Below are 18,757 nucleotides of genomic sequence, written 5' to 3' on the forward strand. Positions count from 1 at the left end.
CTGTAAGAAGGGCTGATGTTCCAGGAAATTGTGCTAGTTCAGTCTTAGTAGTTCAGTCAAGAGAAAGATATTTAGTTCATACAAAAAGTAATATATTGGACAGATATGCCAAGACAGCACTCTAATGTGCCATAAGGACTCTCATTGCCTTGATCCTCACTGCAGGTGACTTGGCTAGAATTCTGTGATGCTCCTCTGAAGAGGAAACATGGGTAAATAAAGCAGACTTCAAAAGGATGCTAGCAGATGGTTAAAAGAGGATGACAAGATCATTTTTGCTCAGAGGGAACAACGGAAGTCTTTAAGTATAGCTATTTGCTATTCTCCAATGTGCTCCTGAACGCTTTCTTGGAGAAAGTAAAGATCCTGAGAATAAAACATTACTTGCTGTCTGGTGACAGTATAACATTTTTTTCCAATTAGAAAACTACCGTTCATGTGTTTTCAATTTTTTTCTGCTTTGAGTTAGATTTGAAATTTCTTCAACTCATTCTCCAGTTATAACTTAATTTCTAGTTGCTGGTGTAGGGTATGAGAAACTATGTGTGGTAAAATACAGTCCTTGGTAAAAATTAGATCCTTTCAGATTAGAAGATGTTGAATAATAATGGTTGTGTTGCAAAGTAGTTACTATACATTCTCCTCTTTATGAGTGCAAAATTGAATAGGAATAAATTTGAACATTAACAGCACATTTTATACAAAATAAAAATAATTCCAACCACCAAATGTAAACTAATTACTCTGAACATTCTAAATAATCAGGGTAAAATTTTGAATATCTTTACAACTAAAGAGGAACTGTTACTCAACATGTTGAATGCTTAAAACTCATTTAATTTCTAAAACAGAATTATAAAAATGATGAAGTGATAACAAATGTAAGCAGTTTAACCCGCTGCTTATATTTGTGGCTCATTTTAATGCCTATAATCATTAAAAATGATTATCAGAAATAAAAATACATAATTGCTTATCATGGCTCTTCATTTAGGGTGTGCTGGTTTACTGTACCTAAACTATAGATTAAATTAAAAGAAAGTAGATGGTTAAGCTATTATTATTATTGTTGAACTGTTTAGACTCATTTGAAAGCAAAGAAATAAAGAAATATCTTTTTCCCCCTATACTTCACCCAAATACCTTCAACCACGAGGGCTGTGCTGGGTCACAGCCAGGAACCTGGAATTTATTCCAGATTTTTTATATGAGTTTTGAAGAAACAACTACTTGGGCTATCATCTTTGTACCTAGTAGGGTGCACATTAGCAGGAACCTCGAATTGTAAGTGAAAGTGGTACTCTAATTAGGCATTCCAGTTGGGATGTAGGCATCCCAAGTGAGGACTTCCTGTGTCTAATGTCAGTCTTGAATTATTATTTTTAATATTTTCCTTTTAACATATAATATCAATCTTATCACAATTGCATTTTATGCCTTAAGTTTTGGTTTACACACTGTTGACATAAACACCTGAGGTTTTGTTAATGACAATATTAAATGGATAATGCAATGTTAAAATGTTAAAATACACAAGAAATGTATTCAAACTCCAATTCTCCAAAGATAGTTAGCTACCATCATCACGGTTATATTATAAATTTATTTTAAAAATTAACCCATAGAGAAAGTTACCATCTATTTTTCATTGCAATATATCAATAAATACTGTTCTGTAATATAAAATACAAGTTCTTGAAGTTTCTATTGCCTGCATTGAATCCTGTTATTATTTATGTTTCTTCTGCACATGTTCCATCTATACAAAGTTCAAACCAGGCCTTGCTGTAAAACAGCTTTTAGAAGTTACAATAGTGTGAAGCTCTTCATAACTTCTTCATTCATAAGGAAATAATTATTTAGATTTTTTAAATTCAAATCTAAATTTTCAAAAATTTAATAACATATACATCAGGGGGCCAGTGTGGTCACTCAAGTTATTAATCCTCTGGCTCCATGTACTGGGGTCACATATGGGCACCAGTCTGTGTTCCAGCTGCTCCATTTCCCATCTAGCTCCCTGTCTGTGGTCTGGGGAATTGGAGGAGGATGACCCAAAGCATTGGGACATGACATGCGTGGGTGACCTGGAAGAATCTCTTGGCTCTTGGTTTCAGAGCAGTTCAGCTCTGGCCATTATGGCCATTTGAGAAGTGAACCAACAGATGGAAGACTGTTTTCTCTGTCTCTATTTCTCTCAGTAAACCTGCTTTTTGAATAAAAATAAATATTAATTATATCATATATAATTGCATGTGATGTATATATATATATATCTTTAAAGATAATATATATATCTTTAAAGATAATATGTATATACATCATATGTAATCAAAATTTTTGTAACCAAATCTGCTTATATGTTGTTTTAACGTAGTTTTGCCAGTTTAGAATTCATTTAATATTAAAGGCTGTTAGCTGTCATTTTCAGTATTAATTCATTAAATCAAAACTAAGAATTCATAACAAAGTAATTTAGGAAAATATTTATTATGAATTCTTTGAGTTACAATAATTTGAAGGTAATAATCGGGTATTTAGTACTATAATTAGAATATTAACTAAAATCTGCTTATGCAGTAAATAATGTCTTCAATTAATTATTCCTCATTGAAATATTAATTTTTAGAAATAATGCAAATATATTTGTATACAAATGTGATCATTATTAACTCATTTTTCCTAGTCATTGACTCCAAAATTAATTTTCTTTATATAATAGTTGAAGAGAATCATGCCATTTTGAAAGATATTGCTGGAAAAAAACAACAATTTTCTACATATAATTCCTGTGCCTGAAGTTTGTATCAGAAGTACTGACTTATAACTGGTAGCTTATGTTTATGTCTATTTATTTCAATTTTTAACTGTAATCAAGAGGCATACTCATGAAAACAAGCATAATGCTTTTGATATTTTGTAGTTCCCATGGTGTTTGGTTATTTATAAGCCTGATTCTTGTCCATTATTTGGAATTAACAGTAAAACAATAAAAGTAAAATACTTCAATCTTAATATTTATGTGTTATAAAAAAGAAATATAAAATGACTCAAGATTATATCTTAAAATCTACAAAAAATTTTCATAGGTCATTTCAATGATTATACCAACCATTTCAAAAATTATACACCTAAACAGTTCAGTTTATTCATTTTTTCTTAGAACTTCTACTCATTATTTGCTATGTAAAGGAAAATAAGTTTATTACATTAGATCGAACCTAGTACATGCAGGAAAATATAATACATGTGGGAAAATCAAATGGATATGTTATCTATCTTCATAAAAACAGTGCATTCCACAATTCTCAAACAAAACACTTGAATAAAAGCCAGGACTTCAAACAATAGCACATTTAGATCTAGGAAACTAAAAGAAAAAGAAAGCCTAATTCTCATTTAAGTTTTAGAGTGAACTCTGTTTATGGAAACAGAACACTATCTATTGGTTTAGCATTCTTATCTCTTCCCTTGACACTAAATTCTAGAATCAGTTTATTGTTTCAAATCCCAATCCTCCAATGCTGATTCTGGAACTTCAATATTTCTTTTTATCTCATGCTTTCATGGAGAGACTGCTCATAAAATCGTGCTACCTCCACAACACTTATCAACAACAGTTAGCAATTCTTGTTACCTGTAACGTGCAAACCAAAATACCACAAAACTAAAAATATTTTTTTTTTCAAAGTTGGTAAACAGATTGGCAAAGGTCTGAAATGGTTATATACACAGAAAGCCAAATTGAAGCAGGAGCAGATGTCTGTCTTACCTGTGCTCCGACAAGAGAACTTGGTTTTGTGATCACACAACCGAATGGTACCATTGCAGCCTTTCTCATCACTTCCATCTTCACAATCCTTCTCCCCATCGCAGCGCCACACCTCAGGAATGCAGTTTCCATCAGGAAGGCACTGAAATTCATTTCCATGGCATCGAGCAGGAGAATGGACCTCTTTGAAGTGAAGAGAGAAGAAGGCACGAGAGAAGTTAGAATTTTATTTGATAGCTTTTTCTCTTTTTTTTTTTTTTTGCCATTTTTAGGTTTTGTTAGGTTGATAGAGTACTTGTTTGGAATTTATTGCTTACTAGCTATAATATCTCTCCGATAGTTTCAAGTTCATTTCAAAAACAGCAGTGATTATAAGAAATAAAATTTCCTGGGTCCCCCAGATGTTATGAAAGTGCTACACGTTAGGAAAAAGTAAGAATATTTGCAGCTAGCCTGTTGCAGTTTCAATTAGTATCTTAACATGTTCGAAGGGCTTTTCCTCCAAAGAACATAAACAAAAACTTGGCATTATCTTCTTAATAGAAAGACTTTGGCTGACTTCTGACAATCCTCTAGGTAATTGCTTTTAAATTATTGAAAGATAAATAACCTCCCAAAATAAGCACTTTATGACAAACAAAATTGTTGAATCACAACATCCAAAAATTTCAAAAGCCAAAAAGAAAATCCTATGTAATAAATGCACTTTTTATTTCTAAAATCAAAATATATGTTTATAAATGAGAATATAATGAGGCACTTTGTATTCAAATACAATTTATCAATTGCTAATTTATACAAAGGCAAGATAACACTGTTGTCTAAAGTTTGCAGTCCAAAGTGACTAAAAACATAGAATACATTATTGAGCTAAGCATAAATAAAAGAAATATAAATGTTGGGATATATGTATTTTACAAAATAGTAATATTTTAATCATCACTTTATTAAATATATATTGATTTTTATGATATGATAGTACATTATGTAAGATCTCCAAACTTTTATACGTATTTTAGCATATCTGATGTTTTCTGCACACTGTGTACTTTACATATGTACATCTAGCAACTAGTCTGTAGTTTACATATAACAACAATTTCCATGATACATTTAATGGAGGCTCATGTGAGTTTCTCATTACTCAATACACTGCACCAACACACAGTCACTTAATGCCAAAACAAGTTATCACAATGATGACACCAAAGAAACCCCTACGCAGTCTTCTGAGATCTTAATTATTCAGCTCCAAGTTGCAAAGCCTAAGCATTGTCATGAGGATTAAATTAAAAGGTATCAATAAATGATTCTTTTTTTTTTTTTTAAAGATCTGTTTAGTTTTTATTGGAAATTCAGGTACACAGAGAGGAAAAGAGACAGAGATGATCTTCTGTCCACTGGTTCATTCCAAAGTGGCTTCAATGGCTGGAGCTGAGCCTTTTCTTTTTTTAAAGATTTATTTTTATTATTTTTTCATTGGAAAGGCGGAGAGACAGAGAGGAGAGACAGAGAGGAAGAACTTCCGTCCGATGATTCACTCCCCAAGTGAGCGCAACGGGCTGATACTATGCCGATCCAAAGCCAGGAGCCTCTTCCGGGTCTCCCACGCGGGTGCAGGTTCCCAAAGCTTTGGGCCGTCCTCTGCTGCTTTCCCAGGCCACAGGCAGGGAGCCGGAAGGGAAGCGGGGCTGCCGGGACTAGAACTGGTGCCCATATGGGATCCCGGGTGTGCAAGGCGAGGACCTTTAACCACTTGCGCCACGGTGCTGGGCCCGCTGAGCCTTTTCGAAGCCAGGAGCTTCTTCTGAGTATCCCACTCAGGTTCAGGGTTCCAAGGGCTTGGGCCATCCTTGAATCTGCATTCCCAGGACACAAGCAGAAAGCTGAAAAGGGAGCAGGTCTTTCGGGACATGAACTGGCATGCTATGAGATCCCGGGGACTGCAAGGGAGGACTTTTGCTGCTAGGCCACAGCGCCAGACCCAACAAATCATTTTAATGACAAAATGTGTTGTATTTAGACCTGAATTAAGTGTCTTATTTTAAGGGTTTTCAGGTTCTGAACTTTCAACCTTCGAATCTGTGTAAAGATCTTTTAGAATGGATTTGACATCAATCCCCAAGTATTTTAGAGAACTGTAACGCTGTAATCATAGCCAAACACATGTGTCCTTGCTGACATCAGGGTAAAAAAAGTTCTGCTGCTATGCAAAGCTGAAATTTCAATTCACAGAAAATGTACAGGACTATATTTCAAACATAAACCCTGCTAAGAGGATACACAATAAAACCCCCGATATAGAGAAAGCGTTGGCTGTTTGCTTTGGAGCTCTGTCTAAAAACAGACTTTCATGGTTTACTTGCGTAGAGAGCCAAAACTTAGTCACTTTGGATATATTGCCATGATTAAACAAAATACTTGGCATGCAGATCTGCAGTCAGTAATGACGACGGAATCTGTGCAAAAGCTGGAGAAGTACATGGAATATGATACAGCAATTTCCCAGCACAGTCAGATGAGCACCTGCAGAGTATTCCCTAAGACAGTATGGGTTATCTACGGGAGTTACAGTATTTGGTCAGGTTTCCTAAACTTACATTGTGAAGTCTTTCAACATACTATGTAATTTGAAAAATCTATTATCATTGTTTATGTAGAAAAACCAATGAACTCCAACACCCAACAAACTCTAAATGAAGTTGCAGAAATAGGCCAGATTCCATACAGTGATGAACTTTGCTTTTCTTTCCTACTGTTTAACTTCTTAAAACACAAAATACAAAATAAAACAAGTCAACAGACACATTGCATGGTCTAAATTTTATGACTTGGGAGGTTGAGTTCAAACAATAACATATGTTTCAATTCTAATCACCACCAGTAATTCTAAATACTTAGTACAGAAGGGGATATACAACCTATAGAGTTTTTTTCTACATCGTCTAAAATAAAGAGCTAGAGACTGGCAGCCCGTGTACTTCGTCTGTTCCCCTGTTCTTGACACATAGCATTGGCTGTTAAAATTCCTAAGTTTCAAATAAGAAAAAAAAAATCACTCATTAGTCAAGTACCTTGAAAACTAGGAAAATTCTTGAGGTGGTAACTAGATATGGCACCAAAATTGCTTGCTTGGGAATACATTGAGTCATACTAATAACTCCCTATTACAATGGAAATGCAGCATATGCTTATTTTTTTTGCAGGTTGATTTTTTTCTTTTCCTTTTGGTAGGGTGGGGTAGATACAAGGTGACTGCTCTTCTATACTTGCACTGAAAACATTTCTGAGAAAATTATTTTTAGTCTTGTCTCAATATTAGTAGCAATTTTATTGTTATATACTTTTTTTCATTTTTATGATTTCCTTTCAGGAATATTTGTAAACTTAATGAAAACTATTCTTCCTTTTTCACAATATTTTAGAACTTAAAGCTATTTTTAAATACCACTTTTGTGTTATGAATTTTAGCTCTTGAATTCAGATTTACGCACACAACTAGCACTTAAGCCATTTAGGTAATGTTGGAGCAGCATGAGCTAAAGGAACTAGTCCATCTAAACAAAAACCAAGCTATCTTTCAGTTTAGTTACTTAAGCTTTGAATCTCTTCTTTTATTCTCGAGATAACTTCTCTGAATCTGTTGTAGGTCACCTGATGTATTTCATTGAACAAATTCTTACAATTTCTGCTCTTCAGTCTTGTCATTTCTAAAATGAGAATGCCACATATAAAGTGTGTTCCAGGCGACCAAGTACTTATGTGAAAATACCATGTTGTGTGTGACCCCTTTTGAATATAATCTACATTGTTTTCCCCAAATCTCAGCCAAAATTTTTGAGTTTAAAGACTAGATCTAGCACAATGGCAATTTCACATTTGTCTCAGTATTTTATCTCAATTTTTAAGTGCAACTGAGGACAAGTTGAAAGAACAAAGCAAATACTCTTATGAGAGAGAAAATATGTTGCCATTACTTAAGATTTTCAAAAACTTTTGTGTTGTTTCGTATGTTTGGTCTTTCCCACTTGTTGAGAGGTAAATTTATTATCCCAAATTAGTATATACTTTATATATACTGTGATATTTCTTTGAGGATCTTGTTTTCCTTTTTGCTTTAGTGCTTTTTTTGTTATGATAAAACCTGTATTACTTGCCATAAAAACCAGTTAATTTGGAAATAGGGCTACAACCTAGAAAAGGAAATTTAATATACCATTTATTGTTTTTAATATACCATTTAAAATATAAACTTAACTATAGAGACAATTTTCTTAATTTCTGCTTATTCCTCATGGGACATTACATATGAATATCCATAGCTTGTTTGATGATCCACTTTCTTTTAAAGAAAACTCTGATAATTGAGTCTCCAATTTCCAAATATTGTAGAATACAAAAAGAAAAAAAAGTACATGGGATGGTTTGTGTCAATGTGCATTTTCTTCCTTACAGAGAAAAGCTAAAACTGTTGTTGGCTTTCAATGCAAACTCTAGATTAAGACTTCACATTTCCCTGAGTGTTTTTTTCATAATTTGCCTAGATTTAATAAATTCCGTGGCAGTGATTTTCACTTACACTTCCTATCTGTTAAACTGGAGGAAAAACCCAGAGAAAAGGGGTAATTTATCTGCATCCTTTTCATTTTAATTAAAACTAAACAGAAACTTCTCATTGAGAGCATTGTTTTAAAAAAGCAGAATCAAAAAGTATTATCTAATTTGCCTGTAGTCATTACAGCAGAAATTATATTAGAACTCATTTATAATTAATCCTACAGCCTGCTTTATGGTTGCATTGTCATTAACTACTTGCAAGGCTTTTCCCATTTCATAGTTTCAAGAATGAAAATGTATTTACCTGACGGGCTTGGTGAAATGGCTCAATTGGCTAATCCCACCTTTCAAGTGTAGGGATCCCAGATGGGTGCACCTGTATCCTGCTTGCTCCACCTTCCCATCTAACTCCCTGATAACAGCTTGTGAAAGCAGAGGACAATGCCTCAAATCCTTGGGACCCCGTACCCATGGAGGAGCACCAAGAGGAAGCTTAAGACTTATGGCTTTGGATTAGTTCATCTCCAGGCATTGTGGTCACTTGGGGTGTGAGCCAGCAGATGAGAAACATTTATTTCTGTATCTCCTTTTCTCTGTAGATCTGCTTTTCCAATAAAAAAATACATATTAAAAATATATAATTATCTCACAATATAATCATGATTCCTTTAGAAACTGATTTTTTACATTTAAAAATATTATCACATATTCTGCCATCTAATGAAATTTAATACTTACTTTATTCTATTAAGACTCCAATAAAGTTTGGTCTTTTATAAAAAGATCAATTTCAACTGGTGCATGATTATTCAATAAGCTGCCAGCAAGGAAGTAAGAAAGACTCATGGATTCAGAAAACTCAAATAATTGTAACCATGATTACATATCCAGTTCGCAGTAGAGATCCACAGAATCCACTTCATCTTTAGTACTGGGTTTAATGATTTTTTTACTTGATCTTGCAATATAAATTTATTGCAATGTGTTCGTTAATTTTGCAGCATTAGGACACAGCAAGGAATTAGAAACAGAATTTACTATTCTTTTATAGAGCTTACATGAGGGAAGAAGGATACATGTATGAATCTAATAAATAATTATACAAAAGATCAATTCAGTTAGTCCATAAATAATATCATGATGATAATAGATTGATAATAGGTCAAGTTATGGATTAGATAAGTTGGCAACAACTAATAGATTAGAGAAGTGTACAATCTCTTTTCTTAACATGAAGATGGTTTGGTTTCAGATTATGTTACATATCCTCTGTGAGCATGTTGGTGGGTTGTCACCATCCTAGTCATTTAAGGATCCTCACTGAAGGAAAAATGAACATCTAAAGTGTTAAAGGTTTTCAGGCACAAAAGAAAATCAGGGTGTCAGTGATCTCATATAAGGCTCAAAAGATAGATTGTTTCATATCCCATTTAGTTATCCAAGCCTAGCCACATTGGATGTGGACCTTTCCAATGTACCTGGAGAAGGAAATTACTGGAAAAATTCTGTGAAAGTCTATGATGGCTATCACAATTATTGACTTAGATATAGAACACATCCTGAAAAGGGTGATTACATATGTCACATATGACATAACACCAAAATGACAGAGGTAGCTAGGAAAAGTCAGGGCAGAGAGTGTTTAAGGCAGATGGAATAGTAAATTCAAGGATTCAATAACAGGACATAATTTCAATATTTACAGTCAAGGAAAATAGTGGGAGATAGAAGAGAGGAAAAGAAGGAAAAGAAAGAAGGATGTGAACAGAATTGTACATGTGAACAGAAAGAGACTGACAGAAAAGCAGGGACTGGATCTTGAGCGAATTTATCAAATACTCCAAGGAAATAAGCTCAATAGGTATTCATCTACTGTAGTTAGCAAGCAAAAGAGTTACAATGGCAATTCAATCAACACTTGCAGCTGCTTTATGGGAAATAATGTGGCTTGAGTGAAAGCAAGGAAGCCATATGATATGCTTTTTGCTTGAGTTCAGATAAAGAGTGGAAGGGACAGTTTCTATCTTCATAATGGTTATGGAATGGTGGACTTATAGTAAGTAGGTAACCTGCAGCAACCAATCTGTAAGTGCAACGTGTAGAGGAACATGCCCTGTGAACACATGGAGAAGAAACCATCCTGGATTTGGTTACCTCCTATGAAGTCTTTTCCTGTGACAGCAAGTTAGAAGAGAATTCTGAGGCATGATGAGGAGTCAGACAGAGTAGGAAAGATAAAGGATAAACAATTTTCAGAGCAAAGCCAGCAGTATGGGTAAACTTTTGTGTGGTGTGTTTGAGCACAAGATTGAAGGAAAGGAAAACAAGAGAGGTGCCATAGCTCACACCCTGAAAGTCCCTGCATGCTAGCTCAAACTGGCTTAAATATAGCCCAACAAAATTGGGAATTACACAATGATTTCATCTATTTTCTCATTTGATCAGGTATGAACTTTGCATACATCACCCAGGAAGCCATTTAGCAAGGAGGAAAATCTCAAAGATTCTTCCAACTTAGAAGAGTTTACATATGTGTAACTGTTTTCCTCGCTTGAACACCTTGACTTTACCTTAAATTCAGATGACTATTAAACACACATACCCCTGTAGTTCAGATCTTATCCATCCTACTTGTGATGAGACTTCCTAATCTTAGGTTTCAAAAGAATCTAAACCATTTTACAGTATCCACAATGTTTAGGTGGGTACGGGTGCTGGTGAATACTGTCCTCTTATGCCAGCAGACAGAAAGAGAGAAGTCATGAATTTTGCTTTATTTAGATCTTTTTGCCAGATGAAATCGGCTTCTGCAGGGGTACTGATTTTCTCTGGGTTGAGATCTGCATTCTCAAGAGCCCACGATGATCATTTCCACCTGAGATCCGTGCCTTTCTTGGTCCCCTGAGCCCTACTTTCCTAAGCTCTGGGACTTGGCACACAATCTATCCTTGTACACAGCTTGTCCCAGTGGAGTGTTAAAAAGAGGACAATGTTTATGAGTACAGGCTCAGACTGTTTCACAGTCGTGTCTTCATGTTGCTGATGAAGGTTGTATTTTTAACTCATGCATTTTTATTGTATTTTTGCCCTGAAGCTATTTAAACCAAGAATACAATTTAGGAAATCTAATAAATAAATAAATACAGATCCCTGAAGGAAATGTGGAAACTGACTGTAGAATCTATCCAAATATTTAAATGAATTCAAGGTGGCTAAATATCTGCAGTTAGAAAACACAACTGTGGTGAAATAGAACATTTTCCGCATACATTAAAAATAGCAAAAATTTCAAGATTATAAAAACTGCATATATGATGTACCTTTTAGTTAGAAAATATTTGTTTTTTTCAACAAGAGTATTTATTTTGAGATCTAAAAAAAATGATATGATTCCACGGTAAACTAGATAATAATGGTACCATAAATAAAAGGGAATACTTAAATTTGAGACCATTAGGGGAAGAACGGAAACTTTGTCTTTTGATGTTGTTTCAATGGAACTTTGCCTTAGCTGGCATTGAGAAGGAGTTTTAAGTTAGAAGATGCTACACATTGCATGCACACTACTTTTCTGCATTTTGTATAACTGCCTTGTACCAGATTTCCTTATTCCATACCTTTGAATGGAAAGCCAAGTAACAATGATTTTTCACCTATGGCACCTGTTTCAGCTTTCTTTTTCACTCAATTTTGGCACAGTTATCAACAAGATTCTCAGCTGAAACTAGGCTGATTGGAAACCAGGAGTTTTTATGGGTCTCCTGGGTAGGTTGCAAAGGCCCAAGCCCTTGGAATACACACAGCTACTTCCCAAGGTACATCAGCAGGGAGCTGGATCAGAAGTAGAGCAACCAGGACTTGAACTAAAATCCACATGGGAGTTTAGCATTACAAATGGCAGCCTAACCTCTTATGCTACAATGTCAACCCACTCCCCTCCTGGATCTTGATGTCTCACAGTTGGTCACTGAGATTTCCGAGATCTCTCGGTACAACAGTTTTTTGTCCCTTTTCTCTCACACACCCCACACTTCTGGGACATTAATTTTTACACTTTGCCTCTATTCCAAAAAGACTCATTTTTTTTTTTTTGCTACATATGTAACTCCCAATAGTGTTTATCCTGATAAAATGATAGTTAGTGCATTGTATTTCATCACAACTTAGGGGAAAAAGAAACCAAGTTTCAAAAATTTAGGTTTAAATTACACATTAGATCAGAATGTAAAAAAAATAAGTATGCAGATATCAAATGACAAATTATTTTAGTAGAAACAGCACATGGCAGTGGGACAGGAGTGATGATGGCGATCTGAGGTACAGTCTTCAGTGCATACTGGACCCTTGCTTAGAGTCTCAGTTTCTTGGCTTTAACTGCAGCTTCCTATTAACATGACTGCGAATACAGCAGATGATGGTTCAAAGTGCTTGGGGTCTTGTCACACATACAAGACACCCACATGGAGTTCCTGCTTTCCGGTTTCATTTGGGGATAGAACCAGAAGATGGAAGAACTCTTTCTCTCATTCTCTCTCTCTCTGTCCTTTGAAAAAAATCAATCTTTAAAATAATGCATGCATGGGCCCGGCACCGTGGCGCAAGTGGTTAAAGGTCCTCGCCTAGCACGCCCGGGATCCCATATGGGCACCTGTTCTAATCCCGGCAGCCCTGCTTCCCTTCCAGCTCCCTGCTTGTGGCCTGGGAAAGCAGTCGAGGACAGCCCAAAGCTTTGGGAACCTGTACCCTGTGGGAGACCCGGAAGAGGCTCCTGGCTTTGGATTGGCATAGTATCGGCCCGTTGCGCTCACTTGGGGAGTGAATCATCGGACGGAAGATCTTCCTCTCTGTCTCTCCTCTCTGTATATCCGCCTTTCCAATGAAAAAATAATAAAAATAAATCTTAAAAAATAAAATTAAAAAAAAATAAAATAATGCATGCAAATGCTCAAAAGCTGAAACAAAAATTTAATGTAAGAACTGAAAAATAGGTTATTATTAAAGTGGAAATGATGTAAAACATTGGTGATGCACATGAAAAATGTAAGTTTTGCTATCTATAGCTCCACTTTGATTATTACATTTAGAATATAAATACCATGAACTGCTGTGTTATCTAAATAAAAATGTGACTGGGAAATCAACTATTTTGTTCACTATGCAAAGTAAACAGTCAACAGATAAATTAGATATTAAATACTTAGTGACGAAAGCATAAATGCCAAAACCTTACATTGGAAATACACTCCTTGGCTTACCATTGTGCCTAGCTTGCATTAGGAAAATGAGTACTAGGAAGGAAAACAATAGGAAGAAAGGATCTTATTTACTTAATTCAGTTTTAGATATAAGACAGAATGAATATGCATAAGCATATACATATGAGATACATCTGTGGGAGAGTTACATAAGTATTGAAAATGTATGAATATCCCATCTTTTCACCTTAGTTTTTGCTATTTCTCATTACTTTTGGCTTACATCATCTAAGTTGGATATTACATGAAATGGAAATATTGGATTGCTGAGATTTTGTGGAACCTGCGAAAAGTATTATAAATGAGTAATGAGCAAGCTGCAAATTTATTTGAACACAGCCACACACTTAGGCCAGCATGTGTTGTCCCATTGCTTCACCCTGAAAAAGGACTAGTTACGCGTAACAGGCAAAAGCCTACAATGTTTATTATTTGACAAATTACAAAAAGGGTTTAACCCATTCAAATCAGTTTAGATTCCTGTTTGTGACTCACAGAAGCACACTAACAGTAACAGCAAAAATATGTTGTTTTGAAATATTCTGTTGCCACTAATCTGTCCTGGCAGTAGGTTATGATAGATTGAGGGAACAATTTAGAGCACTAAATTGTAGATTTTGAATGCAGATAATGACAATAAAATTCCTTTGGGAAGCCAATAAATTCCCTAATAAATGGTGAATGAGCTTGTCATTATAGTACAGAAATATAACATCTAATTACAGATTCAGTTGGAAGTTCAGAAGAATGAGGAAAGAAATGCTGACAGTCAAGAGGCTCTGCAGAGGCTAAATGCCAACTAGTTTCATAAGAGCAGGAGATACTCTGGCAAAATGCCTATTCTCACAAATGCATGGACATTGTTCACTTACTGAGAGATAAATTCATTATTTTGTAAGTTTTCCATATTCTTGTCTGTATTTTATTTGCTAGCTTATTGAGTGTCTGGAGTCCTACTATTACAATAACTATTCACTACAATTTGCAAAAGGCGAATAGCATCAAACATCGAAAATCTAAATATCTTCTCTTGATATTTGTGTCGTCTGGTTAAAAGAGCAAAAGAATCAATTGTGCTTTTATTAACTATACCTGTTTAAAAGCACGAGATATTACTCAGTTTGATATCAATAAATAGAATTGAACATAAAAGCTAAGTGTATCCAGGAAGTAATGTGAAGCCATTATCAATTTTTCATGGAATAAAGTTGTAGATAAGTGGCTTCATTCTATTTTCATCAGCCATTTTCTAATATTTCAATTTTTAAAAATTACATTTATCCTATTATTTCTAATTCTGACAAGCACATTGCCCAAGTACTATAGATTTTCAAAGCAAGCTTTTTGTCACTAATTGATTCAAAATGCTTGAGTTTTCTTTGCTCTTGGCATAAAAGTCACTTGTAAAATTAAAGATAAAATGACCTTTAAGGGGGCTATTTTGTCCTGGAAAACAAAGCAAAGCAAAGCAAAACAAAGCAAACACACAAACAAAAGGATTCATATGGGAAAAAGCCATTAATAATCAACATTGTTTTGATATCTCAGCATCTTCTAAAAAAAATAAATCACTCTATATGATAAGTTAAGCCAGACAATTTCTATTTCATTGAAAATAGACATTTCACTAATATTAGATGGAGATTAAATTTGCTGTTAGTTGCATTTTATGAACAAACATTTCATCATTTGATTAAAAGTGAATTCTCAAGAAACATTAGGACAGAGGGGTACCTGATTTTTCTATCTATAAAATAGCTTTCTAATTTCCCTTGATTCAAAGCCAATACTTTATTCTCAACAAAATTTACTTATTGACAAGTAGCAGAGGTTTTGTTTCTTTATGTGTTTATTTTAATGACAGTGAACTGTGAAGGGGTTCCAGGGTGATATTGGAATATGAAGGGAAAGGACTGCACGCCCTTTGACACAATTACCATAGTAAAATTATGTTTGCTTAAACTTCTTTGGGTTTAAGGAGAATACTAAAGGCTTGTAAATTCCAGAGATAAGTTGCTGTTAGTTTTTGTCAATTTCATCCTTTTACACAGTTCTATGAATTCCATGAATCTCAACCCATGACAGGAAACTAGGAAAGCCTGTGAAATCCTTAATGGGCCAGACAACACTGTATTCCAGATACTATGGATCTGTCTTTTGATTTCTGATTGTGGTCACTGAGTTCACAGCATATTGACCATAAGGTGGTAGCCACTGCCACCATAACTGCTACTGTATCACTCCCCTCTACTTTCATTCCCTACTTCTGAGATGTTGTACAAAGGACTAAAAACCCTTTTTCTTATTCTTGTTTTCCTCATTTCTTTTTTGAGAGCTAGATATTGAAGATTCGATATTCAAATGCAACTGCAATTATAGGAATGAAGTTGTGCTCACACAGAAAGGCAGGGCCAAAACAACAACAACAACAACAACAACAACAAAACCCTGAGAATCCCTGTTTTCACCTCAGACTAAGCCTTGACACAGAGAGAGCCTACAATAATAAACACGTAGAGAAAGACGCATCTAAATCTCAAATCTAATGGCTGAGCAGAACCTGAGAGTCTGATTTATACAAGCACCTCATCATGAATCCCAGTTTTAACAAAATATCTCCAGATATATGAAGAAAGCAGAGACCATTTCCCATCAAAAGAAAAATCATGAACCAAGAGAAAGTGTCCCTGACAAATGCATGAAGGTGGGTTTGCTAGACAAAGCCTTTAAAACAATTTTCTTAATGATACTCCATCAATAGAAGGAAGTTGTAGAAAAACTTGCTAAAATGATGTAAAAACACCATAGACATTGATTAAAAATATTAACAAAGTATGAGGTTGAAGCACACCATAATTAAAATGAATAAAAAACTAGAGAGATTAAAAAAGAGATTACAGCAGAAAAAATCCAGCAAAATTGATCATGAAAATCATATGAGGAAGAAAAAAAAATTCAAGAAAAACTGCAATAAGTAAAGGATCAAGCTGCTCAACATACATGTTATATAAAACAACAAAAGATGAGGATCAGAGAATATGTGAACAAATCAAGCTTAAAATCTGCAAGACCTTTATGACAGAAAGGAATATATGCACACAAGAATTTCAACACACTCCAAATGGGGTGAGATCAGAGAATCACAGCAAGACACACTTTAATAAAACTGTTGAAAGCAAGACATTATCAAGGTCTAGACTCATCACATTGAAGATATAAACAAGAACAGCATTAGCAAATTCTTTCTCATCAGAAACTTAGAGGTCAGGCAGTGCTGACTAATACAGTGAGAGCGCTGAAAGCAAAACAATAGTCAACGAAGAATTCTTTATGTGCAAAACTCATCTTTCCATGTGAGAGGTAAAGGGATACATCTCCTTGTAAAGGAAAACCGGTAGTTACTAACAGACTTATGTTGTATGAAATGCTAAGTCCTCTGAGGTGAAATGATAGGACAACTCAGTGTCTAGAAGCTGTGTAGAAACGCAAAAATCTGAGTCAAGGTAAAGATGTGAACTGCTATGCATTGCCTTAGCAGTACTTTGCTGCTATACTTTTTGTTTCTACCTGATTTATGAGATTAATATATTTTTAAAGAAAAAATTTAATACTTGAAAAATTGGTATTGTGGCAACTTTGGTGTGAAAACACATTTGTTTTCTATATAATTTAAGAGATAATGGACTTAAGCATTATTAGTTTAAGAGACACAGTATGTCAATTTGATTCTATGACATACGAGGAAAAGGGTAGCTGGAGATATTAAGAGGCAGAATTTTGCAGGCTGTTGAAGTTGAGCTGCTGTAAACCCAAGTTAAGGATGTTGCAACTTTAGAACACTAACTGTAATCACTATGGTAACCATACAGATAATAGGTATAGGACATATACAAAAGAAAACAAAGAAACGTTTCATCAAAAAATTTAAGTAAACACAAAAAAGGTAACACTGCAGAAATTTAGAAAACATAAAGCCACAAGTCAAAAATAAAACAAACAGCAAAAGAAAATGCAGACATACACTATGCTGGGGACATTTTTTGCAAAGTAAAGTAAAACAGCTTCAGAAGGCTAAATGTAATGTGATTCTACGTATGTGAGGCTCTTAGAACAGCCAGAAGGAGGGCCCAGCAGTGTGACCTAGTGGCTAAAGTCCTCGCCTTGAACACACTAGGATCCCATATGGGTGCCTGTTCTAATCCCGGCAGCTCTGCTTCCCATTCAGCTCCCTGCTTGTGGCCTTGGGACCCTGCATCCGTGTGGGATACCCGGAGGAAGTTCCTGGATATTGGTTTCGGATCGGCATAGCATCGGCCATTGCGTCCTTTGGGGAGTGAATAATCGGACGGAAGATCTCCCTCTCTGCCTCGCCTCCTCTCTGTATATCTGACTTTCCAATAAATGAATAAATCTTTAAAAAAAAAATAGAATAGCCAGAAGAAAAATACAAAAAAATAGAATGGTAACTTTCATCAGACAAAGGAAAGGAGTAGTGGGAAGTTGCTTATTAATGAGAATTTTCTATTTAGATTAAAGGAGTTCTAGAGATGGATTGGTAGTGATGATTGTGCAGGAACAAGAATGTAGTTCATACCTGTGAAATGTATATTTAACATTGTTAAGATGGTAAACTCTTTGTTATGCCTAATTTAAAACAACAAAAATGGAAAACACTCAATTGAGAATATTTTCATGAAAGAAAAAATAAATGGCTTAAGTGTGATTGTGTGCAGTATTTACTGATGTGCTAGTTTCTGTAAGGTATATATTAAATTGCTAAAAGCAACTAATTTTTCAGCAGATAGGGTATAATGCAAACTGAAGGTCAAAAGATGCTAGCAGGCCCAGAGCCATGGCCTAGCAGTTAAAGTCCTCACCTTGTACATGCTGGGATCCCATATGGTCGCCGGTTCTAAACCTAGCAGCCTGCTTCCCATCCAGCTCCCTGCTTGTGGCCTGGGAAAGCAGTCTAGGACAGCCCAAAGCCTTGGGACTCTGCACCTGCGTGGGAGATCGGGAAGAACTCCTGGCTCCTGGCTTTGGATTGGAGCAGCACTGGCCGTTGCAGTAATTTGGGGAGTGAATCATTGGACAGAAGATACATCTCTCTCTCTCTCTCTTTCTCTCTCTCTCTCTCCTCCTCTCTCTATGTATGTGACTTTGCCATAAAAAT

General features: G+C 35.1%; 1 protein-coding gene across 1 annotated transcript in view; it reads right to left on the reverse strand.

Annotated features, from left to right (window-relative positions):
• Positions 1-18,757, reverse strand: part of LRP1B (LDL receptor related protein 1B) — a 1,301,643-nt gene that overhangs the window by 602,116 nt on the left and 680,770 nt on the right. Inside the window, exon 20 of the mRNA XM_040971988.1 lies at positions 3,773-3,955. Coding sequence (XP_040827922.1) covers positions 3,773-3,955 — 183 coding nt within the window. The remainder of the gene's footprint in view (positions 1-3,772; positions 3,956-18,757) is intronic.

Source organism: Ochotona curzoniae, unplaced genomic scaffold (genome assembly GCF_017591425.1).
Source record: "Ochotona curzoniae isolate NIBS_2020 unplaced genomic scaffold, NIBS_Ocur_1.0 contig_2210, whole genome shotgun sequence".
In the NCBI taxonomy this organism is placed as follows: Eukaryota; Metazoa; Chordata; class Mammalia; order Lagomorpha; family Ochotonidae; genus Ochotona; species Ochotona curzoniae.